The following is a 25,888-nucleotide window of genomic DNA, read 5'->3' as shown; positions in this document are numbered from 1 at the left end:
CCTGTCCCGGCGGCGCGGCGGTGCCACGACCCTTGTGAGGTCGCTGGGGCACGGGAGGATTATCTCTGCTTTCGACTTGGCTTTCCCCTGTTGCTTCTAATCTAACCGAAGGTGTCCAGACGTCCCGCTTTTGGCGGGACAGTCCGGATTTCTAACAATTTGTCCCGCGTCCCGCGGCGTTTTAAAGCAGTCCCGATCGGGACGCGGGACAAATTGTTAGAAATCGGGACGTCCGATCTCCTTATTAACCTCTATTAAAGGGCAGAGACAGCTGCCACCCCCTCCCCTTCCCCACGTGCATTGGGGATCTTCCCCGGGTGGAGGGCACCTGTGAACAGGTTAGGCGTCGCCTTTTGAAATTGACCCCAGGTTTAACCTTTGAGGCCAGGTCCGCCCGTATCTCCCTTCAGGATGGAGTGTGAGGTCAGTTATTTAAGAACCCTTTACAAGGGGCCCTGGGTCTTTTAAAAATAAACTTAGAAAAAAGGGAATAGGTTTCGTACTTCTTAAAGCTTTCCTTACGGAGCTAGCATAACAAAGCGAAATCTACTCAGAATTCCCCATAAAGTCCTTTGACTCTGTTCCCTTCTTTTGCTCCCAAATGCTATATCCAAAACAAGAAAAAAAATATATATCGTGGAAACACAGCGATTATCATAATTTTATCACGTTGCCACATAAGGTATTATTATTTTATATATTTATTTTTTATTTTAGAGGGAGGTGGTGGTGAGGGGGGAGACAGACAAACAGACATCGATGTGAGAGAGAAATACTGATCGGTTGTCTCCGAAGGTGCCAGGACCAGAGATGGAACCGAGTCCTGGGTGTGTGCCCTGAACGGAAATATTTTGGGGTGTGTGTGTGTGTGTGTGTGTGTGTGTGTGTGGAGGGGGGGCCGACGCTCCAACCAAACCAGTGAGCCACATGAGCCAGCACATGTATTATTTTCACCAGAGTTGATTTTCTATAAAGTTCTTAGCCTTATTGTTGAATATGGAGGTTTTTTTTTTTTAAATTTAAAATAAGAGTGGACCTTTTTGTATATGTATAGCTTTAAATACAATTACATATATGTATCATTTTAAATTTAGATCCTTCTTCGGATACATGGGATTTCTCACCTTTAATATCATTATGGATAAACAGATATTATATATATTTCAGTTTTGCCTTTGGTATTGGCCTTTGGATTTGTTTACAGATTGTTATCAGGAAGCAGGTAAGTGGAATTTTTTTTTTTTAATAGGAGAGTATTGAAGCATTCAATTTCATGGATAATTTAGAGTGCAGAATTTCTAAGGCATTCAGAAAAATGCAGGAAAGCTAAAAGGAACTGTAAGTCACTTTTATGTTTAATCTTTAGGCATTTTTCTTAATGCCTAAAGAAGTTTATTCTGTTTTTGCATGCTAAATTACCTTGAACTAAATTATATTTATTTTTTCTTTGATGGGGTATGGGTGTCTCATTCTTATAGTACAGAAAGATTTTGTAATGAAAAATTAAACTTTCGTAGAAAATGAAATTTGGTTCACATCTTTAAAGGCTAGTAGTCTTTTCTTTTCACTAATTAACAATCAAAAAAGGTTTCTACTCTTGTCCCACTAAAATACATTAGAAATGAAGGTATGTACAGTTTTATCTTTGAATAGTACTTTCATGCATATAATACTACTAGAGGCCTCGTTCAAGAAATTTGTGCATGGGCGAGGGATGTCCCTCAGCCCCACCTGTGTCCTTTCCAATCCAGGACATCCCTCTTGCAATCTGGGACCACTGCCTCCGAAACGCTCTCCTGCCTGCCTGCCTGATCACCCCTAACTGCCTCTGTTGGCCTGCCTAATCACCCCTTAACTGCTCCCCTGCTGGTCTGAGGGCTCCCAACTGCCTTCCCCTACCAGCCTGATGGTCCCCGAATCCCCTCCCCTGCCGGCCTGATCTCCCTAACCGACTCTGCCTTGGCCCTTGCCACTGCGACTTTGTCCGTAAGGATGTCCGCATCTGGTCTAATTAGCACATTACCCTTTTATTAGTATAGATCAGTGTTTCCCAACCTTCTCTCATGATGAGAATCACCTGGTGGAGTTGTTAAAACACAGATTCCTGAATCCCAACTAAGAAGTGCTAAACTAGAATTTTTGGGAACATATAGGTAAAATTGTATACTTAACTAGTGCTCTAAGACAGATTTTATATACAGAGCACTAAGTTAGGTATGCAATTTTACCTATATGTTCCCAAAAATTCTAGTTTAGCACTTCTTAGTTGGGATTCAGGAATCTGTGTTTTAACAACTCCACCAGGTGATTCTCATCATGAGAGAAGGTTGGGAAACACTGGTATAGATAATAGGAATCATTATGATCTTAAAAAATATGGGTCCTGTCTTGTAAGGACGTAATTATACCAAGAAGGGAGTATTTGAGGAGTACAACCTAGAAAGCTTAAGATAATAAAATGGGTCAATATCTGTGCTAATTTTCTTTCCTACTGAAGGTGGGAAAAGATTCAACGTAGATTGTGGTTTATATTTAAGGACAAGAACTCACAGGAGAAATCAGTTCCAAAAGAAGCTCAGGATTTGATGACAAACGGTTATATCTCTCCTCCCAAGAAGGAAGTCTTTGTGTCTGGAGTGAAGATTTTCTATGGTTCCCAGACTGGAACAGCGAAGGTAAGGACTCTATGTCACTTCCTCTTGGATTTCCTGAGCTTTAAGAAAAGTCCCTGAAAAGTGCCGTTTAGCAGTGAACAGAATTGGCCTTCCAGTCTTCTTTCATCTTTTCCCCCTTTCCAGCGTCCATTTTTCCTTTCTGGGATGGTAGGTAGGTTTTATTTCTTGTACCCAATTCCAGCTGATTAGTGGTGTCTGGTGGTCACTGTCATAAGGTGTTTTGTGGTGAAGCTTGCTTCTATCTCAGCAGAATGGAGAGAGGTGCAAGTCTATTGTTGATGCCTCTTGGTAGAGAAGTAGGAGATAGTGAAAAGAGGAGGGCAGCACTAGTCCAGTACGGGCCCTGAATTTCACAACTTCACACATTTGTTTAAGGAAATGATTTTTTTTTAAATTTATTTATTTTTTAATAAATCTTTATTGTTCATATTATTACAAATGTTCCTCTTTCCCCTCCCCCCCTCCATTGCTCCCCTCCACCAGGTTCCCACCTCACCCTCTGCCCTTTCCCCACTCCCCATTGTCCTCATCCATAGGTGCACAGTTTATCTTCAGTCTCTTCCCACATCCCCCTCTCCCCTTTTCCCCAAGAATCGTCAGTTCACTCCCCTTCCATACCTCTGATTCTATTATATTCAACAGTTAATATTGTTCATCAGATTTTTTTTTAATTTCCTTGGTTTTTAGATTCACTTGTTGATAGTTATGTATTTGTTGTTCATAATTTTTATCTTTGTTTACTTTCTCTTCCAAAAGAACCCCCTTCAGCAATTCATATAATTCTGGTTTGGTGGTGATGAACTCCTTTAGCTGTTTTTTATTAGTGAAGCTCTTTATCTGGCCTTCGATTCTGAGTGATAGCTTTGCTGGGTAGATTATTTTTGGCTGTATGTTCTTACTATTCATAAGCTTGAATATTTCTTGCCATTCCCATCTGGCCTGCATGGTTTCTGTTGAGAAATCAGCTGACAATCAAATGGGTGCTCCTTTATAGGTAACTACCTTCTTTGCTCTTGCTGCTTTTATTATTCTCTCTTTGTCTTTTGCTCTTGGAATTTTAATTATGATTTGTCTTGGTGTGGTCTTCTTTGGATTCCTTTTGTTTGGAGTTCTGTGCGCTTCCTGGACTTGTAAGTCTAATTCTTTCACCAGGTGGGGGAAGTTTTCTGTCACTATTTCTTTCAGTATGTTTTTGATATCTTGCTCTCTCTCATCTTCTGGGACCCCCATAATTCTGATGTTGGTTCGCTTGAAGTTGTCCCAGAGGTTTCTTACATTATCTTCAATTTTCTGAATTCTCTTGCCTTCTTGCTTCTGCGGAGGAGTGTCTTCTGGCTCTTTATGTTCCAAATCTTTGACTTGATTCTTGTGATCTTCCATTCTGTTTTTAGGACTCTGTATAATATTTTTTATTTCAGACAATGTATTCTTTATTTCTTGTTGATCCCTTATTATTTCTTGTTGATTCCTTATTAATTCTAGTTGATCCCTTTTCATATCCTCATAGGTCTTATTGACCTTTTCTGGGAAATTCTTGAAAAACCTTATAAGCGTAGATTTGAACTCTATATCCAGTCGCTTTTTGTCCTCCATTTCTTTCGTTTGTGATCTATTTCGTTGTCTCGGCATTTTCGCAGCTTCCCTGATGGGGCGGGGTTTCAGCCCCGCCCTATGGGGCTCCTGAGTCTTAGTAATCCCCAGGGTCCCTCGGTACTGGCTGCCAGCACCTCTGAGAGAAAGGTGCTCTCGATTTTCGCCTGCTACCAAGCAGTCTAGGCTCTCCCCCAATGAGCCCAGAACTGGGGTTCAGTTCAGTTGGAAGTGGGGTTGAAAGTGGGGTTCAGAGCAGTCCAGAGCTTTTGTCTCCTTCCAGCCAGGGCAATCCCACGGCACAGCCAACCATCCCTTCTCTGCGCGCAATGTACGCGCCTTGGGGATCTCCTTTCTCTGCTCCCCAGGGTTTCCGCCTTACAGCCCAGCTCCCTCAGTATGAGCCTGGGTCCTCAGGGTCTGGCCTAGAACTGGGGTTCAGAGCAGTCGGAACTGGGGCTCAGCACAGTCCCGAGCCTGTCTCCTTCCTGCCAGGGCAATCTAGCAGCAGAGTCAACAGTCCGTCCTCGGCACGCAATGTGCGCGCCTCTGGGACCTCCTTTCGCCGCTCCCCTGGGGTTCCGCCTCACCGCCCAGGCTCCCTCTGTATGAGCCTGGGTCCCCAGGGTCTGGCCTAGAACTGGGGTTCAGCGCTGTCGGGTCTGGGGTTCAGCACAGTTGGAGCTTTTATCTCCTTCCTGTTAGGGAAAGCCAGCCAGGCACTCAGCCTCCTTTCTCTCCGGCCCCATCCTCTCCATGCTCGCCGCGTGTCTCTGTACCTTAGGCTTTTACAGCTCCTCCGCGCTTCCTTCTGGTTTTCTCCTTGCTTCTCGTTGTAGAATTCCCAGTCAGTCGACTTTCCTGTAGTTCTGGGTAATGTCCTTTTTATATTTTAGTTGTATTTTATTGAAATTGTTGTGTGCGGCTGCGGCTAGGTGTTTGTTTACCTGTGCAGCCATCTTGTATTCTCCACAAGGAAATGATTTTGATTTTGAAAAATGTTAAAAGTGTAAAAAGTATAAATGATTGCCCTGGCCGATATGGTTCAGTGGTTAGAACGTCAGCCTGCATACTGTAGGGTCACAGTTTCAATTCCCAGTCAAGAGCATGTACCTGGATTGCAGGTCCAATTCTTTGCTCTGGTGGGGGCATGTGTGGGAGGCAACCAATTGGTGTGCCTCTCTCTCTCTCTCTCTCTCGCTCTCTCTCTCTCTCTCTCTCTCTCTCTCTCTCTCTCTCCCCCTCCCTCCCTCCCTCCCTCTCCTCTTTCTTCTCTCTCTCAGTCTCTCCCCATTCCTCCTCCCTTCCACTCTTTAGAAATCAATGGGAAAAATATCCTCACCATTCAGGTGAGGATTTTTTAAAAAAGTATTAATGATAGACATGGAATACTGTTTAAAGTACATATGCTTCAGATATGTAGCTGAAAGATACTTTCCATTCTTTAATTGTATCTAGGTGCTGCCTGCTTCTTTGTTACGAAGGTCAGTCACAGCTATTGAGTGCTTTCTAGGAAAGGATTCTAAGGCTGACATGAAAATGGCTTTAAGAAAATTCGGTTTTGGTGATTTTTGTATAGTACTGTACAAAAGTGGGTTCTGCTGACCTCTTGTGGGTATTTTGTAGAATAATACTTCTGTCTTTTTGTACTCCAGTGCAGGTATAGTACTTTGTTCAACATCAGCTTTAGGCAACCGAAGTGGGAAACTGAGAGAAAAACAAAAGGATCTAAATAACGAAAACAAAGTCATTTTATGTTTCCAATAAAAGATCTTATGAATGTTTAAAAGTTTTTTATGATTGTTCTGGCCGGTATGGCTCAGTTGGCCGAGCATCATCCTGATCACTGAGAGTTCACCGGTTTCATTCTCGGTCAGGGCACATACTCAGGTTGTGGATTTGATCCCATATTGTTTTTTCTCTCTCTCCTCTTTCCCCCTCTCTCCCTCACTCCCTCTACCTTCCTCTCTAAAAAAAAGAAAGAAAGAAAAAAAAAAAAGATCAAATTAATCCTTGCAGATAGTAACAGATCCAGGCATACAGAGAGTTCATAATGAAAAGTGCTCTCCAGGGAATCTTTTAACTAGTTCTGTTTTAGTTCCTCTGATGGTTATTTCTTTAACCTTCTTGTGCTATATTTCTAGATTTTTCAATTTTAGATAAAAGTTATTCCTTATATTAGTTGGTTCACACAAACGTTCCTCAGATCGCAGTTAATATTGTGCCCACATCATAGTCAGTTCAGGCTCTCCTTAAAGCTGTACCACCTCAATTTCTTTATTCTGGATTCACATTTGATTGATTCATATTTGGCTGGGTATAGAAGACTGTGTCAAAATTTTTTCTTTACAGCTTTGAAGGCATCACTTCATTGTTTTCTACCAAGAAGGGTTGCTGATGACATATTGAAGATGACTTGACTTTTTTAATTTTGTTTTTGGAAGCTTTTAGAATCAGATCTTAAATGAGAGGATGTTTAGGTTGGATCTTTTCTTAGTCATCATGCTGGACTCTTGGGGTCTTAGGTTTTTTTTTTTTGGGGGGGCTCTTTAGTTTTGAGGATTTGTTTGCATTAATTCTGCTAATATTTCTAGGGTAAATTTTTTTTTATTTCTGTTTTTGTGGTCTAACTGCTATTGGATGGATGTTGGAGCTTTTGGATGGTCTTCTATGTCTCAAACCTTTTCTCTCATATTTTTTTTGTAACTTTTTATTTTCATTCTGTTCTTAGATTTTAATTTCAAATCCTTTTTGAATGTTAATTAATTATATATTAATTAAAAATTCTATTTTGCTCAATTTTTATAACATTTTATTCATATATTGCTAAATAATGACTTCTGTTTTCTGTTTCCTTAATTGCCTGCTTTCTCAGTTTTTCTGCTGCTGGTTCTTCTCTTTCCTGCTTCTTATTCTCATCATGTTCTTGGTGATCCATAGTTTTTCTGTTCATATTTAGGACAGAATGATGGGGTAATTGGTGTGGATTTTCTCTATTGCTCTGTGAACAGATTTGTTTCCTAAAATTGTAAATTCTCACTGGATGCTCTGTGAGAATTGGCCCCACATGACCCTCTAATGACCACCTCTTTTTTTTTCTTTAATAAAACTCTTCGGAAGTGTTGTGTTTGTGATCTCCAATTTCTCCTGTTTTTCTTGAAGCACTTCAGTTAGGCTTGCATGCCCCAACATGCTCCCTGTGTTTTCCATTTTGCTTATTAATTTTCAGTCTTCATCTTACTTGATCTACTAGCTGCTTGACCACTTCTTTCTTCTTAAAGTGCTTTCTTCCTTCAACTTTTAGGTCATTGTTCTCTAGGTTCTCCTCCTACTTTGTTGGGGCTGTCTTCCTCACTATTTGTTGATTTCTCCCCATCTCCTTGGCCTGTAAAGATAGGAGTGTCCCAGGGTACATAGATAGCCTTTGAGACTGTCTTTCTCTCTTGCATTCACTTTGCTTTGTAAGGGATCTTGTTTCTAGAGTAGGGGTGTCGAACTCAATCAGAGAAGGGGCCAAAATCTAAAATCCAGCCTAAATCGCGGGCCAAATGGTTTACTGAACAGTCATAAACTGTCATTGTGATGGAAACGCAGCGGAGTGCAGTGATGACAGCACGGTGCGGGCCACATTGCAAGGCCTGGCGGGACGGATTTGGCCCGCGGGCCTTGTGTTTGACACATGTGTTCTAGAGCTTTAAATTCTACTAGATAGAGTTTGGCAAACTTTTTCTGTAAAGGGCTAGATTAAAAAAAAGGTATATTTTTATTCATTTTAGAGAGAGGAAGAGAAAGGGAGAGAGAGATAGAAACATCAGTAATGAGAGAATGGTTGATTGGTTGGCTCCTGCATTCTCCTCACTGGGGATTGAGCTCCCAACCCAGGCATGTGCCCTAACTGGGAATGGAACTGTGACCTCCTAGTTCAAATCCATGCTTAACCACTGAGCCACACCAGCCAGGCAGTATTTGTGTTTTTGATGACAAATGTCAGTCACTGGAAATGTTTTTCATAAGAAATGCTTCAGTGGTAAATGAAGACAGTATTTTGTTTATTTAGCTTACTGAAGACTGATTTTTTTTCCCTATTAGGAATTTGCAACAATTCTTGCTGAAGCTGTTACCTCCCTATATCTGCCCGTGGCAATTATTAATCTGAAAGAATATGATCCAGATGATAATCTAGTAGAAGAGGTGGGTAATTGTTTCATTTTTTCCTCAGTCAAAACTCACATTTTATTGACCTGTGTTCTGAGATAAATAGAATCTGCAGAATAAATTTAATTTTCATTCTAAGAGATTTCAGTTGGTTGAGCTTTCAGTGTGAGGCAGAGGTGTTGAATGTGTGGTGTGCTACGCAGATTCTGAAGTGGGTGGAGCCTGTCCCTCTGGTGTGTTAGAATCTACTGGGGCGGGGGTAAGGTGGAGAAGCTGGGCGGTTTCAAATTCCCAAAGCCCTCCTGCTTCGAATCTCATAATCAAGGAGGATTGTTATTGCTGGCACTGTGCCAGGCATGTGAGCCATGTGTAAGCCTACCGAAAGGTCAGAAGCCACTTGGGTAGCAGAAGTATGGGCTTTAGTGTTAGAGAAATCTCTTGCTAGTTGTGTACCTTCCTACATTATTTAATGTCTGTGAGAGTTTAATTTCTTCATCTGAGAAATGCCCTCGCTCTCCTCTAGTCCTACCCAGTTAGGGAAGTTTGCCTGATAATAGTTGTTCTCAAAATGTGGCCCTGAACCAGCAGTATCAGCCTGGGGGACATGTTAGATCCTAGCCCAGTCCCGCTGACCCAAAGTCTGGTTGCAGGAACTGTGTTAACAAGTGCCCAAGATGATTCTGAAGGAGCTGGAGTTAGAGAAGCACTTACAGCATGGGTGGACAAACTTTTTCCATAGAGGGCTAGATAGTAAACATCTTCAGCTTTGTGGGCCATGCAGCCATAGACAGTATATAACAAATGAGCATGACTGCGTTCCAATAAAACTTTATTGACAAAAACAGATAGCAAGTTGGATTGGGCCTGTAGGCAAGAGGTTGCCAGCTCCTTCCTAGTGTGTAAACTTCTAACTATAATTGCCCATTGTTTCGCCGCTTTCCCCCCCAGAAAACACTGTAATGCAAATGAGTGAGCTCAAATCTGTGCTAAATTGTTTGTGAAAAATTATTAGCAAATTTGATAATAATTATAAGGGGTTACTTGTAACTTTATGACTTGGAACTGTTACAAGAAACATTCAAGCAGATGAAATAGTTTAACTAGCACGTGTTTTGTTTCCCCATGTAGATGACGGTGCCAAGTTTATGTTTAAAAGTTTTATTGCTTTTAATTTTCAGGTAGCTTTTTAGAGATATTAGTGTATTTTTCTGACTGACTTATACACTGAGTGGCCAGATTATTATGATTTCTGAATACATAATCTGGCCACTCTGTGTGTGTGTGTGTGTGTGTGTGTGTGTGTGTGTGTATTTTAGAGGTCTAGTGCATTAATTCGTGCAGGGGTGGGAGTTTGGCCAGCCTGGCCAGGGGGAGAGGACATGGGTGGTTGGCTGGCCTGCCTGCTGGTCAAATTCCTGGTTGAGGGGACAATTTGCTTATTAGCCTTCTTTTATATAGGATATAGACTGAGTGGTCAGATTATTATGCGTTCAGAGATCATAATAATCTGGCCACTCAGTGTAGTTTGTTTCCAACATGACAAATTGGATATGATTGGAATTGAGAGTCTGAGAAATGGAATGGAGTAAATGATGAAGGGCAGCAGGAGGTATATTGGCGAGGGACTGAGTTTTCTTCCCTGTACAGGTGTCCTTGTTTTCCTTCACCTTTGAAAAAGATTGTTTATGAAAGCACCCTTTGTCCTCAGAAATTAGTATGATAGGAATGTCAACACTTAAAAGTTTTTCTTCTTGAATATTTTTCTGAAATAATTACTTTCTTGGTTAGGTTACTAGTAAAAATGTTTGTGCCTTCCTGGTTGCTACATATACCGATGGCCGACCAACTGAGAGTGCAGAGTGGTTCTGCAAATGGTTAGAGGAAGCATCCAATGATTTTCGATTTGGCAAAACTTACCTGAAGGGTATGAGATATGCGGTGTTTGGCCTGGGAAATTCTGTCTATGCGAGCCACTTCAACAAGGTAGGTGCAAGGTAGATATCTATGCTGAATTATAAGGATAGATTCTCTTAGTTAGCAAAATTTAACACACACATATATACACATATGTATGTGCATATGAAATAATCCACAAACTTTGGTACTTATTGTGTTATTTCTTTATATCTGGGAATTGCTACACATCTGTATCCAATCCTGGTATATAAGCTTTCAGTAAGCTTTTATTGATTACATTTTTACTGAATAAAATAAATGAATATGCCAGCTATTATCGAGTGTCTTATGGGCCTGGCTTTGTAGGCTTTGAGTCCAGCCTTCTGTCCCCAGGTAGGACCTTGTGGATGGAATTATTACATCAAGATATATTTACTCCATATTTTCAAAGCAATTAGACAAAGAGTGATAAAATTCAGATGTGTAAGTATTTTGTTTAATGCCTTCCCACTCAGGAAGTCTGTTAAGCTTTTAAACTTTTAGCTGTGCCTGATAGCCCCTGTTCCTCAGCCTCATTGCTTCATATTGCACTACAATAAATTTCTGAGTTTATGAAATTATGGGTCTTGCTAAATGGATTCCATGTGCACATTGTTATTAAATGGGCTTTTGCCCCATAGACTTGATTACATTTTGGAATAAATTTGTTTTGCTAATTATTTTATTTTGACATTATTTAGAATAGTGGTTTTCAATTATTTTTAATGTATTAACTCTTAGTTTACTAAGAAGGTTTGTCCCTTTATTAAAGAAAACCTTTTGCAGAATCTTATAATGTATTAACTGCAGCCCTAGTGCCCTTGTGGGTTATGGCTGGGGGCAAAGGGCCCGGAGCAGTTGGCTAAGCAGTTCCCTCTTCCCAGCAGCAACAGGGGTTCCACAGGATACTCCAGACTGATTTATATTGTGTTTTTAGCTCATCCATTTTTCCTGCAGGTTGGCAAGAATGTTGATAAGTGGCTCTGGATGCTCGGTGCTCATCGCGTGATGACTCGAGGGGAGGGTGACTGCAATGTTGTTAAAAGCAAACATGGCAGCATTGAAGCTGACTTCAGAGCTTGGAAGACCAAGTTTATCTCCCAGCTCCAGGTGCTTTGTAAAGGAGAGAAGAAATCCTGTGATGGCAATTGCAAGAAAGGCAAATGTGAATCTAATCAGCCTAGCTCAGAGGAAATGGAGCTAGGATCTCATACTCAGGATGGATTGCATCAGAGAGACCCTGAGGTGTGTAGCCTGTGTGTCCATGTCTCTGCTTTCCTCCTGTGTTTGGAGATGCTAAACCTCACCTCTGCACTGAGAAACTATTTAAAAAAAAATATATATTTTATTGATTTTGTACAGAGAGGAAGGGAGAGAGATAGAGAGCTAGAAACATCGATGAGAGAGTGTCATCGATCAGCTGCCTCTTGCTCACCCCCTGCTGGGGATATGCCCGCAACCAAGGTACATGCCTTTGACCGGAATCGAACCCGGGACCCTTCAGTCCCCAAGCCGACTCTCTATTCATTGAGCCAAACCAGTCTCGGCCTGAGAAACTATTTATTTGGCTACTGGTTGGGAGGAAGATCTGAAACCCATTTGGGGGTATTTTAGAGAGGGTGGTTTTAGAGAGTATTGTGCTGGATGCTTTCTGGTATCTCTTCTGTAATGGTTGCATTGCTAGAGTCAAATAGGTTTCTACCACAATTTGCAGGTTAGGAAACAGGGCCCCAGAGGAATTAAATATCTCCTGGCCTGAGCTCTTATCTTTTTTTATCATCAAACCACATACTCCTGACTGCTCTTATTCAATGACTATTAGTCACTCTAACTTAAAGGCTGTAAGTCATCCTAGATTCATCTCTTTCATCCCTTACATTCTAAACATTTCTCTTTCTTCTTTATTCAGATTCTACCGAGTTCATTGAAGGACATGTCTTTAGCTGTATCACAGCTGCTGTGCGTTGGCCATCTGTCACTGGTGTCATTCAGTGACAACTTTACATTCTGACTCTCATTGTCTTACTCTCCACACTGTTCCTATCATTATTCTTAGTGCCTAGTCATGCGTGTTGATAATTTAGCTAACAACCTGGCCTGCTCGTGGCCTTTTACTTCCATAGTCACCTCTGAAATTGCATGTTCTTGTCACCCAAACTCTAATCTCTTTCTGTGCTCCTACTTAAAATTCTTTTGATCCTATACATTTTTACTTCTGTCCTTACCCAATTTAGATTGTATACTTATTCTTTTATAAACATCTTCAGTTGCCTTGCCTTCCACTCTATTTTACAACACAATTGGCTGAACTCCAAGCCATGGTGAAACCTGCTGTGTGCCTGCTGCTTGCTGTTTGACCACAGATTTATGACCACACATTCAAGTATGAATTAAGAACTTCCCAACAATCTCCTGCATTCTCTTGTAAGTTCCCTTTCTCACTATCCAAGACGACTGTTTAATACCTCTTTCTCCCTACCGCTTCCTCCAGCTTTCAGATGGAGCCATTAGAAAAGAATTCTTTTAGAGCCTTTGCCTTATCTACAAATCCTCACCATCTTTTCTGTCCCAGAAGACAGATATCTGGGTTTTTCAAAGACCGATTTCTGTGCATGCTTTGGAATCAAGGACTTTGGTTCCTTTGTTATTGCATTTCTCTCTCCTGAATTGTTCATCTTTTCCTCTCTACTAGATCATTCCCATCTATACTAATAAAAGGGTAATATGCTAATTAGACCAGTTAGACCAGATGTCTTCCAGATGTCCTTCCAGACAAAGTCTCGGGTATGAGGGTTGAGGAGGGCTGGCAGCCGGCAGTGGCAGCAGCATTAGGGTGATGGGAGCGGCTCCTTCCCCTGATGGGCTGGCTGCCTCCGGCAGAGAGAGGCCAGAGGGGAGCGGGCCTAAGTAGTTAGTAGGACATCCCCTGAGGGCCCCCGGACTGTGAGAGGGGGCAGGCTGAGCTGAGGGGACCTCTCCTTTCCCCCAGTGCGTGAGTTTTCATGCACCGGGCCTCTAATAAATATATAAATATGCTCTGGAATCACCTATGTTTAAACAAAGAGAAGTAAACAAATATTTTCTTTATTATGTCTTTTAGCTGCTGTTTCCTTTTTCTGTTCTCTTTTTCTAGTCAGTCTTTTTGCTAATTTTCCCCTACAATTTGCTTTGAATATATTTTAAAACTTTTTAAAATACTGAGGTAAAATTCACACAACAAAATTATCATTTTAAAGTATATAATCCAGTGGTATTTAGTATAGTCACAATTTTGTGCAACCTATATCAAGTTTCAATAGAAGAAAACCATGAAACGGGCACTCTTCCCTCCCTTCCCTCTACCCCTGACAACCTCCAATTTGCTTTCTGTCTTTATGGACTTACTTATTCTGGATATTTCATACAAATGGAATAATACAATATGTGACCTTTTTTTGTCTGGCTTCTTTTACTTAACATGTTAAGTGTCCAGCCTGTTTTGTCTTCCGGACGGAAAGTATAGTGTCAGTCACCAGTGACTGACTGGGTGCTTAATGTGTTAATATAATGTTTTGGAGATTCATCCATGTTATACATGGATCAGTACTTCATTACTTTTTATGGCTGAATAATATCTCATTGTATGTATATATCACATTTTATTGATCCATTTATCTGTTGATAGACATTTTGATTATTTCTTCCTTTTGGCTATTGTGAATAAGGCTGCTATGGCATTCATGTACATGTATTTGTGGCCCATGTAGTTTCTTTTGCACCTATTAGTTCTGCCATTGTTTCAGGAGACTATCCATAGTTACTATGTAAATGATGGGCACCTTTAGATTTGACCAGAGGCTGGCTAGATTTGGCCTGAGGGTCATAGTTTGCTGATCTCTAGCCAAAAATATTTGATATCCATCTAGTGGCCTCAGAATTTGGGAGGGGGGAGTAGATGGTTTGCTACTTTGAGCAATATATTTCTAAAGCATTGGTGTTCCAGGAGGAAGAGCCGTTTGAGAGTTCCAGTGAGGAAGAGTCTGGTACTGAGGACCAGAGTCTAACTTCTGTGGTTGATGTTGAAGACCTCGGCAACATTATGAATCATGTCAAGAAAGAAAAGGTAGTGTAATTTTGGGAAATAGTGAACTGGGATCCCTCAGTGAGTTAACATCTAACATTCTGTATTAGTCCACCTGAGATCATATGATAATTAGACAGTTTTATTTATTTGCCTCCTGTCTTGAGAGTTTTATACTTCTTTGTACTTTTACATGAACTCTGTGAAAGTCTTCCCTCTTGGCCCTGTGAAAATGAATTTGTAGTAGGATAGGCAGAAGATTTTTAGGATAAGGACTGAGGAAAGGCTGGGGGGGACTTCATTCATTGTGTAGCTGAAGGTGACAGGATGACTGCATGGTAAGACTGATTAGTGTTAGGATTTCAAGTGGAGCTCTTGTGTATAGTTGCCTTCCTGTTTTACGGACTGAGCATGTTGGGTTTAGGGATGATGGTGGCTCAGTCTGCAGGTGTTGAGATCCATGGGGTGGAAGCCCTAAGAATCTAGGAAATGTTAGTGTGAGTTGTCATTGTCTCAGTGACTCAACAAATGCGAGAATGTAGGAATTTGGGCAGATTCCAGTGATCTAAAATTGAAATAACATAAAATATACAATTATATAAAAACATAAAATCTCAATTTATGTGTGAGTTTTGGGAAATGAGAATATTCTAAACTAAAAATGTATCAAGTGCATAAGTTTTAGAAACAAAATAAGTAAAACTATGGAAAAATCCAAGAAAATTAATCATAAAAGTAATGCAAACTCAAATGAAGAGATTTAATAAGGTAGCAGGATATCATAGGTAAAAAGTAAAAAAGATTTTGTATTTCCAAACAATAACCAGTTAGAACTTGTCACGGAAGGAAAGACCACAAAAAAATAAATGACTGCCGAAACCGGTTTGGCTCAGTGGTAGAGCGTCGGTCTGCGGACTGAAGGGTCCCAGGTTTGATTCCAGTCAGGGGCATGTACATTGGTTGCGGGCACATCCCCAGTGGGGGGTGTGCAGGAGGCAGCTGGTCGATGTTTCTCTTTCATCAACGTTTCTAGCTCTCTCTCTCCCTTCCTCTCTGTAAAAAATCAATAAAATACATTAAAAAAAATAAATAAATGACTACATAGAAATACGTTAAAAAAATATATCCTAATTCTATGTGAGGAAAACTTTAAAACATTTCTGAAAGATATGGCAGTGCCCTGAACAAGTGGGAAGACATCTTGTTTTTGGGTATGATGACTCAGTACCGCAAAGATGTCAGTTCTTTTAAGTTAATACAGAGGTGATGCAATTCATTAAAAATTTCAATAATTTTTTTTCCTGGAAATACACTGGTTGATTCATATGGAAAAATAAACATGCAAGAACAGCTAGGAGAACCTTGTGGGGAAAGTATTAATGAGAAAGGCCAGATCTATCAGATATTGAGTCTTACTCCAAGACTTCTGGTACTAGCTCCTGATGAGACAGACCGACCAAGGGAACAGTAAAATTCTAGGAATAGACCCAGGTATATACAGAAATTGCGTATATGAGAAAGGTGACATCTCTTTTCCCTAGTGTGAAAATATATTTTAAAAATAAATGATGTTGACAACTGGATACTAGTTGTGAAAAGAAGAAACTGGCTCTGTACTTATACATACTTCACGTACAGGTATTTGACTCTAATTGGTCAGAGATCTAAATGTTGAAGAAATATATAAATAGTAGAAATTGATGCACTATTTTTTAACTTAGAGAAAGGTTTTCAATCTGATTCAAAATCCAGAAGTTATGAAAGATTGAATTTACCAGTGAGTTTTATAAAGATTTACAAACAAAATCAAAAGACAAATGATAAAGTGAGGGAAAATATTTGAATTAAAAAAAAGACGACCTAGACCTAATAGAAAAAATGGCAAAAAAATGAATAGGTCTCAGAAAAAGCTCTATAAATAGACTTAAAGACATATGAAAAAAGTGCTCAAATTAAAACTGCAGTGACCTACATTTCTCACCTACCAAAATAACAAAAATTCAAAAATTGGGCAGCACATACAATTGGTGAAGGCTCTGGGAAATAGGCGCTCACACTTTGCCAAAGGGGGTCCAGAATTATATAACATGTTTGGAGTGCCCTCTGGCATTCTTGACCAAATGTGCACACATTTACCCATGATCAATCCAGCAGGCCCAGTTGTATGTATTTGCCTTGAAGATAAATCTTCACAAATGCAAAGCAGTAACTGGACAAGGGTATGCCTCACAGCATATATACCAAACAACTGTCGGATATTGAAGAAAGCATGGTATATCCACAAAATACAATATTGTTGTGCAGTTGTGAAACATAAGGTGTATCTATATCATTAATATGAAAATGCGTTAAATATCTAAAAGTCTGACAGATGTTAGAATGAGAAGTAAGTTTGCTTAGACATTTTAACTTGGGTTACTACCGTGTTTCCCCGAAAATAAGACATCCTCCGAAAATAAGACCTAGCGCATGGAAAAATAAGACATCCCCTGAAAATAAGACCTAGTGCATCTTTAGGAACAAAAATTAATATAAGACACCGTCTTATTTTCGGGAAAACAAGGTAGTATATGTTTTTCTAGAGTAGATTAGTCTATTTGAGGTTTTCTACTGTTATAACTAGCATGGGTCTAGATCATCTTTACTTTTAAAAACATGTTAATATTTTCTTAGGTTATATTTTTTCAAAGTTGATATACTAGATCAAAACAAATGTATAATTTTATGGCCCTTGATTAAAAAACTCAGTAATTTTCAGTGGTAAAACTGTCTTAAGACAGAATAGATTTCAGTGCATGAGATAACTGATATAGATAGATTTCTGGATTTCCCCACAAGATTTAGAAAATATATAAAGCTTTATTTGTAGTGAATGAAGAACTTGGAATAGTTCCCCCCCCCCCCAACTCTATTGAGGTATAATTGACAAAAAATGTATATATTTAGGTTGTTCAGCATGATTTTTGATAAGATTATTATGTGATGATATATGTTCACTGTGAAATGATTGCTGCAATCAAATTAACACATTCATCACCTCATAGTTACCTTTTTGTGTGTGTCTTGAGAACACTTAAGATCTAATCTCAACCAATTTCAAGTATACACTAAAAGTTTGGAATAATATGTGGGTTCATTTTTTTATTGTTTAAGATATTACAAATAGTAATACAATATGTCTTCTTCCTCCCCCGCCCTCCCCAACTGACTTCCCCCAACCTCCCCTACTCCCTGGCACATGCCCTCATCCCCCTCCTAGTGTCTTGCGTCCATTGGTTACGCTTATATGCATGCATACAAGTCCTTTGATTGATCTCTTACCTCCCCCCAAACCTCCCCAGCTTTCCCACTGTCATTTGACAGTCTGTTTGATGCTTCTCTGCCTCTCTATCTATTTTTGTTCATCAGTTTATAATGTTCTTTATTATCTATAAATGAATTAGATCATGTGGTATTTTTCTTTCACTCACTGGCTTATTTCACTTTTTCTTTGCTTATTTATCTTATGTCCATTAGAGGGCACTGAAGAAAAGTACTACAGAAAAATTTGGATAGCCTTGTAAAGTATTGTGTGAAATGAAGTGATTTTGAAATTTGTGAACTTTAAGAAGTTGATTTAGCCCGGCTGTCATGGTTCAGTGGTTGAGCTTTGACCTATGAACCAGGAGGTCATGGATGCCGGTCAGGGCACATACCCAGGTTGCGGGCTTCCCTGTGTGGGGCATACAGGAGGCAGCCGATCAGTGAGTCTCTGTCATCATTAATATATATTTTTCTAAAATATATTTTATTGATTTTTTACAGAGTGGAAGGGAGAGAGATAGAGAGCTAAAAACGTCGATGAGAGAGAAACATCAACCAGCTGCCTCTTGCACACCCCCTACCAGGAATGTGCCTGCAACCAATGTACATGCCCTCGATCGGAATCGAACCTGGGACCTTTCAGTCCGCAGACCGATGCTCTACCACTGAGCCACACCGGCTTCGGCCATCATTAATATTTTTATTTCTCTCTTTCCCTTCCTCTGAAATTAATAAAATATATATTTTAAAAAAAGAAGTTGGTTTATGACATTTCAAGTGACTAAAAAAAAAAATCTTTTATAAAACCATTAGATTTTGGATAAAATATATGTATTTTTCCAATTTCATTATGATTTGAAAATAAGCCACTCATTTTTGTTTTACATTATTGTTTGGTTATGGCAGAGTTTCCAAATATGTCTTGTGTTTTTATTATATGTTAGACGTAGTACAGTAAACTCAGTGATGGATGTTATTACTGCTTTCTTTGGGGATCATTCTCACTTATTCCTGAGCTCTTTCAGCCGATCATTGTTATGTATTACACTAAATTTCCTGAGTTGTTACTATAGAGGAAGCTCTAGTACTTGAAGCTCTAGGGTAGGGGTGTTGAACTCAATTAGAGAAGGGGCCAAAATCTAAAATCCAGCCTAAATCGCGGGCCAAATGGTTTACTGAACAGTCATAAACTGTCATTGTGATGGAAATGCAGCGGAATGCAGTGATGACAGCGCGGTGCGGGCCACATTGCAAGGCCTGGCGGGACGGATTTGGCCCGCGGGCCTTGTGTTTGACACATGTGCTCTAGGGCCAAAGTACTCCTATTATAAGACCTCTTTTTGAATAATACTACTTTAATGGAGTTACACTGTCTTAGCTTGTGGTCTCTTGGCGAGTTATTTCATTTTCTGTGCTTCAGTTTTCTCATCTCTAAAGTGGGACCAAATAATAGCAGCTGCCTTTTCAAGTTTTTATGAAGATTGTCTACCAATGGTCTTCGGCACCAATTCAACACCAACAGGAACCCCCAATTTGGAGTGTAGTGAAGAAGGAAACTTTATTCAATGCAAACAGATCAATCATGATACCACTCAATTATGAACAGCATAAGTATGGAACAGCACAGCTGTGAGGTGGCCCTCAGGGGAGGTCTCTTTCTGACACCTCTGCTTTAGCCCATTCTGCTCTGCCTTGGTCTGCCCTCTCTGGTCCTGTAAGATGTCTTTGGCGTTTTTGCTCCAGTGGGGAAACGTAGTCTTTAGTCTTGGGGGAGAAAGGGAAAGTGTGCTACCAGAATCAGAGAGGAACTGACTTATGTAGAGAGAAGTCCCTGCTTCTGGTTTCTGCTTGGTCTGTCCTCATGCAAATGAAGACTCCAAATTCTCACTGTTTAATTGGCTCACAAAATACTGTCAGAATGGATTGCTCTGATTGGTTGGTGAAGATGTTAATGATATAGCTGGGTAGCTGTGATTGAATGGTGAAAGTCTTAGTCTATTATTTGAAATATGATTCCAGAAACTCCTTTTTAAAGATTGGCTCACATTGCAGGAACACAGTGCAGGCAGGCAGTTCAGTGTGGAAGGCAGGCTACTTAGTGCGCGCATACACACACACACACACACACATATATATGCTAATATGCAAAGTGTCCTCTCAGGAGACTGGGAGTTTGATCACTCACTATGGCGTGCACTGACCACCAGGGGATGGTGCAAAATGAAGAAATGCCCGGGCCAGTGGTCCCGAGCCAGTAGCTGGAAAGGGAGACCCTATTGGCAGCCATAAGGCCCCGTTTGGCCCTGATTGCTGGCCAGGCCTAGGGACCCTGCCCATGCACATGCCCAGATTTTATGCCCCGGACCTCTAGTTATCATTGTAAGAAGATGCCTTCAAATGAGCTAGATATGGTTCAACTAGTATACCACCATGATCTACCTTCTTCCCTTGGTAGGAAGGTGTACGACTAATTCTAGAGCTGAAAGGAATTTGAAGGGTGGGAGTGATGTTCAAGCACAAGAGAGCTAGAGTTTGAAACACTGGAAAGCTAGGAAGACATGCAGAGGGGATGGTGTGCTAGGCAGCATAGCATGTTTAGGGAATTAAGTAGTTTTGTGTGTAGAGGTGAATGGGGATGGGGATGTGTTGAGAAGTGAAATGGAGAAGTAAGGTGAGGGCAGGGTTCTGGAGGTCTTTTATGCCCTGTCACGGGCATGTGAGCTTTATTCTAAAGGCAACAGGACACGTGTGTTCATTTGATTGAATAGGATGAGTGTGTTGAGTTGTGGGGATGGAGGGAGTTCCAGTGTGTAGGTTTGGAGTATTAGGAGAAATCAGAGTACACATTGGGTTATCTCATTCAGTCCTCAACATGACCCTGATATCTGTACTATTATCATCCTCACTTTACCATTTCACAGGGTAAGAAGCAGGCTTGGAGAACTGTAGCATTTGCTCAGTTAAAGGGCTGGCTGGTAAGTGGTGGGAATCCAGCCTAGACTCATCTCTGTTTCATGCCTCTTTGCTGCTTCTCCAGAGGGAAGTTAGAAGAATTCGGGTAGAGAACAGTGAGTCAGGAAGAGCCTGATAATTCTTATGCTGTTTATCTTTTCTTTCATGTTATGATTGTAAATGTAAAGGGGATTGCTATTTTTTTTCTGCAGTAAGTAAATATTGTTAAACGCTCCCCACAGCAAGCAGACAGGCAGTGATATCAGTATCATTAGTATTGGAAATAAATGGTGAGTGCTTGGTAATTACTCACCAGAGAAACATTTGCATTTACAAAAGTATTTCTGTGTTTCCAGTTCTGATTATAAAGTTGCATAAGACTGCAGTGGAACAACATGAAGCTAGTTCTTTCATAATTATTTTTAAGGTTTCCAGTGTTTAACTCACACAGAAACAAAAGGTGACATCCATTCAACTACAGGACACTGCCTTTAAATCACCCTACTCAGCTGTGGCCTGTGCAGGCTGTCTTAATAGTAAATTCCTTAAGTCAGGCTATCCAAAATAGAATCATTGGGTCAGAGGAAAACCGTTTTAGAGCTCTTGACACGCCTGGTCAAGCTGCTTTGCAAAAAGTTCACGCAGCAACCTTAAAGTCTAGTATACACAAAAAGCTTTGAGTCCTGTTGAAAACTGGTCATTTAAAAACTGAGCTCTGACAAGTGAGTGGTATATAGGGGATTTGTTTATTAGAGAAATAGGTTCTGCAGAAATGGGGTTAAATTGCAGCAGGTGGAGTTTTAATTACCCCTGAGGAAGACTTTAATATTGAAAGTTTCGAGATCTAGAATGAGTTACTAAAAGAAGTGAGCTCTGTTTTTCTAGAGCTAGAAATACCTGTCTAGTAGTTTTGAGGCATTTATTCCTCATTCCAAATAAGCCAATATCTACTGAATGTTTATTCTGTGCTACTATGGCTTCAGACTAAATAGGCTGACTGTAGAGAAAAATGACCTGGGGATTCTGTATCCAACATCTGTGCAAATTAGTAAGGAAAGGGATCACCTGATAGTAAACAAGGATCAATTTCTCTAGTGATGGGGCATGGATGATGTTCCATTGCCATTCTTTGAAGAGTACATTATATTCATTACATAATATAATGAAGTTTGTTGTTTGTGTTCTCAACCACAAGAGGGTGTTTGTAGAGTTCTGAGCACAGTGGTCAGAGGCCAATGTCATGGATTGGCTCCACTTTTGTGTTTATGTGGCCTTTGTGGTAAGCAAATAAACTCAGTGATGTTTTGTGGTGACAGTGGCTTTCAAGAGTAAATACTGCCACCTTTCAATTCTTGGAATTATTTCAGACATTTATGCTGTGGAATTATTTCAGACATTTAAATGTGGTCAAGGACAAGGTTGTTTCTTTTAGCTCCACCGCAAGTCTTTCTTTTTAGCTCACTTCTTTGATTTTAGGTCTGAAATAGACTTATAAAAAAGCCAAAGGACTCTTTTTTAAAGCGTATACCTTAAAATAACTGGATCCTTTTAATTTATCAAACATGTGTCAGACTGATCTCTCTATACAAAAGCCAAGTGTCTGACCATTCTACTGCACTGGCATGCACTGACCACCAGGGGGAAGACACTCCAACTGGTAGGTTAGCTTGCTGCTGGGGTTCCATGGATCCAGACGGGGCGACATTGACCAGACATGCCCTGGAGCTAACCTCTGGTGGTACCCCTCCACCCTGCCCACCTTTAAAAGATTTCTTCTAATTAATTTCCTTTCAATGTGCACAAATCTGTGCACTGGGCTTATTTTTATAATAGATAAGAACAGAAAATGTTTGTTTATAAGTTCAATTCCATCTGAAAATATGTAGTTGAGAACTCTACTAACAGAAGCAAATTTTCTCTTAACTTTGCATTTAGATTATATTTAGCAGTTTGGAATGCTAACTTTTAGGACAGATAGAATTAACTGGGTTTGTTTCTCATTTGGTACACTTTATTCTAAAGCACCTTTCCACTGAATTCCTACTTCAGAGTAAGTCCCTGAGGTAACAGAGAAGGTAGAGATGTTAGCTCTGAATTTCATCTGTTTACCTTTCTCTATTAAAACAAATATTTAGTATGTTTCACATTTTATGTATAGAGAACATTGAACATTCACAAAAGTAGACAGAATGATAGACTGAATCCCTATCACCTGTTGCCCAGCTTCAACCATGGACTGTCCTCTCTTCTGTATTAGTTTGATTTAGATCTCAGACATCTTGTCATCTGTGAGTTGTTTTCATTTTCAGGTGGAAAGAGTATTACTGTGAGTTCTGCTCACTGATTCACTGGGGGCTGGACATTAGAAAAGGGCAGTCTAGGGCTTGGTGGTAGGGCTGCTGTCAAGAGGAATTATTTTGAATTTCTGCAGCTTTTATTAAAATCTGATGAGTGTTGCCTTTAAAGTATAGCACAGACTTTGTGTATTGTCTGAAAATATTAATTTGCTCTTTACCATCTTTCAAAAAGACATTGCTATAACTTAAAAAAATGTAAATGTACATATACTAAGATTTAAAAAGAGAGGAAAAGCCCATGAAAAAAACCTGAATGAGGGTCACTTACAGAAACTACAAGACCTTATACAGTGGTCAGCCGTGTGCTGTGGAATTTTCTAGTGGTCAAAGTAAAAAGGAAACACAATCCATTTTATCCTTCAGATGTCTTCCTCTTAGTGAAGACAAATTTTCCTCATGGGATCTTGTAAAGCAGCGTTTGCCACCCTTTCGGATCTCACGGACCTTTAGTGGTCCGCAGACCACCGGTTAGCGACTGCTGTTCTAAAGGAGCTACTGGGGCATCAGGTGGAGGTTGTGGAATAACTTGGTCTCTGAGCAGATGGTTGTCTGGGAAGCCCAGAGTTGTTTTTTTTTGTTTTGTTTTTTTTTAATAAATATATTTTATTGATTTTTCACAGAGAGGAAGTGAGAGAGGGATAGAGAGTTAGAAACATTGATGAGAGAGAGACATCGATCAGCTGCCTCTTGCACACCCCCTACTGGGGATGTGCCCGCAACCAAGGTACATGCCCTTGACTGGAATCGAATCTGGGACTTTTCAGTCCGCAGGCAGACGCTCTATCCACTGAGTCAAACCGGTTTCGGCCCAGAGTTCTTTTTTGACTTGTATTTGGGGTTTGCAGATTCAGTAACTGTAGTAGCTATAATTTATTGAACTCTATTATGTGTCAGGCATTGTGCCAGGTGGTTTTAGTTCAATTAATCTTCAATCCATTCCTGCTCCATAGATACTACTTTCCCCCTTTTTCAGGTGAGGAAATTGAACCTCAGAGAAATAACTTGCTGAAATTATGTAGCGGTTTGTACTCAGTGTGCTAAAATATTTGACATGTAGATATGTGCTTATTGATTTATGTTTTGTGGGTGTATGTAGCTACTTAAAAAAAAAAAAGACTGGCTTGTCTTTAGATTATTGTCTGACTGAAAATGTGATCATTTTAGTGAGAACAGGGTTGTGGGGCCATGGTTCATGATGAATCTTTTTGTTCATGCTACCTGTTCATGATTGCTGTGCTGTTATTTTCATTGTGCATTACCATTTCTGGCTTTCACTCTTTTTTTTATTTTAATGCAGGAAGAGAAAACTGGTTTGTTCAGGAACACTGTGAAGAGTGAAGACAGTGAAAGAAGAGCTATGATTACTCCTGCTCTCCGAGAAGCCCTTACCAAGCAAGGTGAAAGCCCTTAAGAATTGTTGTTATAATACTATGTTTTAAGCATTCTAATTTAATACCTGAAAGCAGAAGCATAAAATTGGGATTGCCAAGGGGAAAGTAGGTGGTGAAGTCCTTCTCTAGCCCAGCGTCTGTGTTGCTGTGCCAGTTGTAGCTGTCTAGGGAGTCTTGTTTCTGTGGATCACTGTGTGTTGACTGCCTGGGCCACCATATTCCTCTTTGCGTGATTTATTGGGATGTTAGCAACTCTGTGGCTCAGGTATACAGAAAGAAAATACCATTACTGACTTCTTTACAAATCATTGTTTATTCAGGGAAAAATTTTAAATACAGAAAAAAGAACATACTTGATATTATGCTGGGTTAATTAGAAGTGTTTTATCTATAATAGAAGTATATCTGGATTTTTATGGTTATACCTTATTAAAGAGGCTGTAGTCAAATGTACAAATAATATTGTTGAATTATATTTTTTATGGAAGAAAGACAAGAATTGGGAGTCAATAGACTGACTTTCTCCCCTCTCTCCCTCTTTAGTGAGAACCTTTTATGTGATGGTTATGACGATGCAGAAGAACGTAATACATTATCTCCCTCAAGGAGCCTTTAGTCTATTAGAGGAGACAGACAAGAATATACAGATTTTATATATAAATCTGTTTGTATATCTAAAAGTATTAAATATACATAAATATTGTTATATATAAATATATAAATACATATATTTGTCTTTTAATTAGGATATAAGGACTATTTAAAGTGATTTTATGGTATGTTTAAATCTATCATGTTGCTGTTCATTTTCTGCTTGTTTCCTGTTCTTTGATTCTCTTTTTCCTGTTTTTCTGCTTTTTAGATTAATTTTTTAATAGTTCTGTTTTTGTTTTTAAATATATTTTTATTGATTTTAGAGAGGAAGGGAGAGAGAGAGGAAAATAGAAACATCAATGATGAGAGAGAATCATTAATTGGCTGCCTCCTGCACACCCCCACTGGGAATCAAGCCTGCAAAACAAGCATGTGCCCTTGATGGGAATCAAACCTGGGACCCCTCTAGTCCATAGCCCAACGCCTTATCCACTGAGCCAAACCAGCCAGAGCAATAATTCTGTTTTATATCCTATGTTAGGTTATTAGTTATTGTACTCTTTGTTATTTAGTGGTTACTTGAGATTTTTATACTAGATCTCTTTATTGTATCATAGAATGTCTTTGTGTGGTGGTACACCACTTCATGCAGAGCAACCTTCAATAGTATATTTTCTCCTCAACCTCTATGCAGTTGTTATCATATGTTTTACTTTTTACATGTTATAAACCCAATGCTAAATTGTTATTATTTATTTTGGTTTAGTGAATATCTATTAAATATTTAAATAATTAGAAACAATTAATATGTTAACTTATGTAGTTACCACTTTTGTTGCTTTTCATGCCTTTGTGTAGATCTGAGTTCTCTCTGAT

At 39.7% G+C, this 25,888-nt stretch overlaps 1 protein-coding gene across 2 annotated transcripts in view; it reads left to right on the top strand.

Moving 5' to 3' along the window:
- LOC118703683 (S-adenosyl-L-methionine-dependent tRNA 4-demethylwyosine synthase TYW1) overlaps positions 1–25,888 on the top strand; it is a 105,521-nt gene that overhangs the window by 245 nt on the left and 79,388 nt on the right. For both annotated transcript variants that reach the window (XM_045571230.1, XM_045571228.1), the window contains exons 2-8: positions 1,095–1,222; positions 2,538–2,675; positions 8,355–8,456; positions 10,209–10,403; positions 11,313–11,600; positions 14,338–14,457; positions 24,325–24,424. In XM_045571230.1, coding sequence (XP_045427186.1) covers positions 1,095–1,222; positions 2,538–2,675; positions 8,355–8,456; positions 10,209–10,403; positions 11,313–11,600; positions 14,338–14,457; positions 24,325–24,424 — 1,071 coding nt within the window. The remainder of the gene's footprint in view (positions 1–1,094; positions 1,223–2,537; positions 2,676–8,354; positions 8,457–10,208; positions 10,404–11,312; positions 11,601–14,337; positions 14,458–24,324; positions 24,425–25,888) is intronic.

Source organism: Pipistrellus kuhlii, unplaced genomic scaffold, assembly GCF_014108245.1.
Source record: "Pipistrellus kuhlii isolate mPipKuh1 unplaced genomic scaffold, mPipKuh1.p scaffold_m20_p_4, whole genome shotgun sequence".
Classification (NCBI taxonomy): Eukaryota; Metazoa; Chordata; class Mammalia; order Chiroptera; family Vespertilionidae; genus Pipistrellus; species Pipistrellus kuhlii.
The sequence above is the reverse complement of the archived record's forward strand: the minus strand, read 5'-3'. Positions and strand labels throughout refer to the sequence as shown.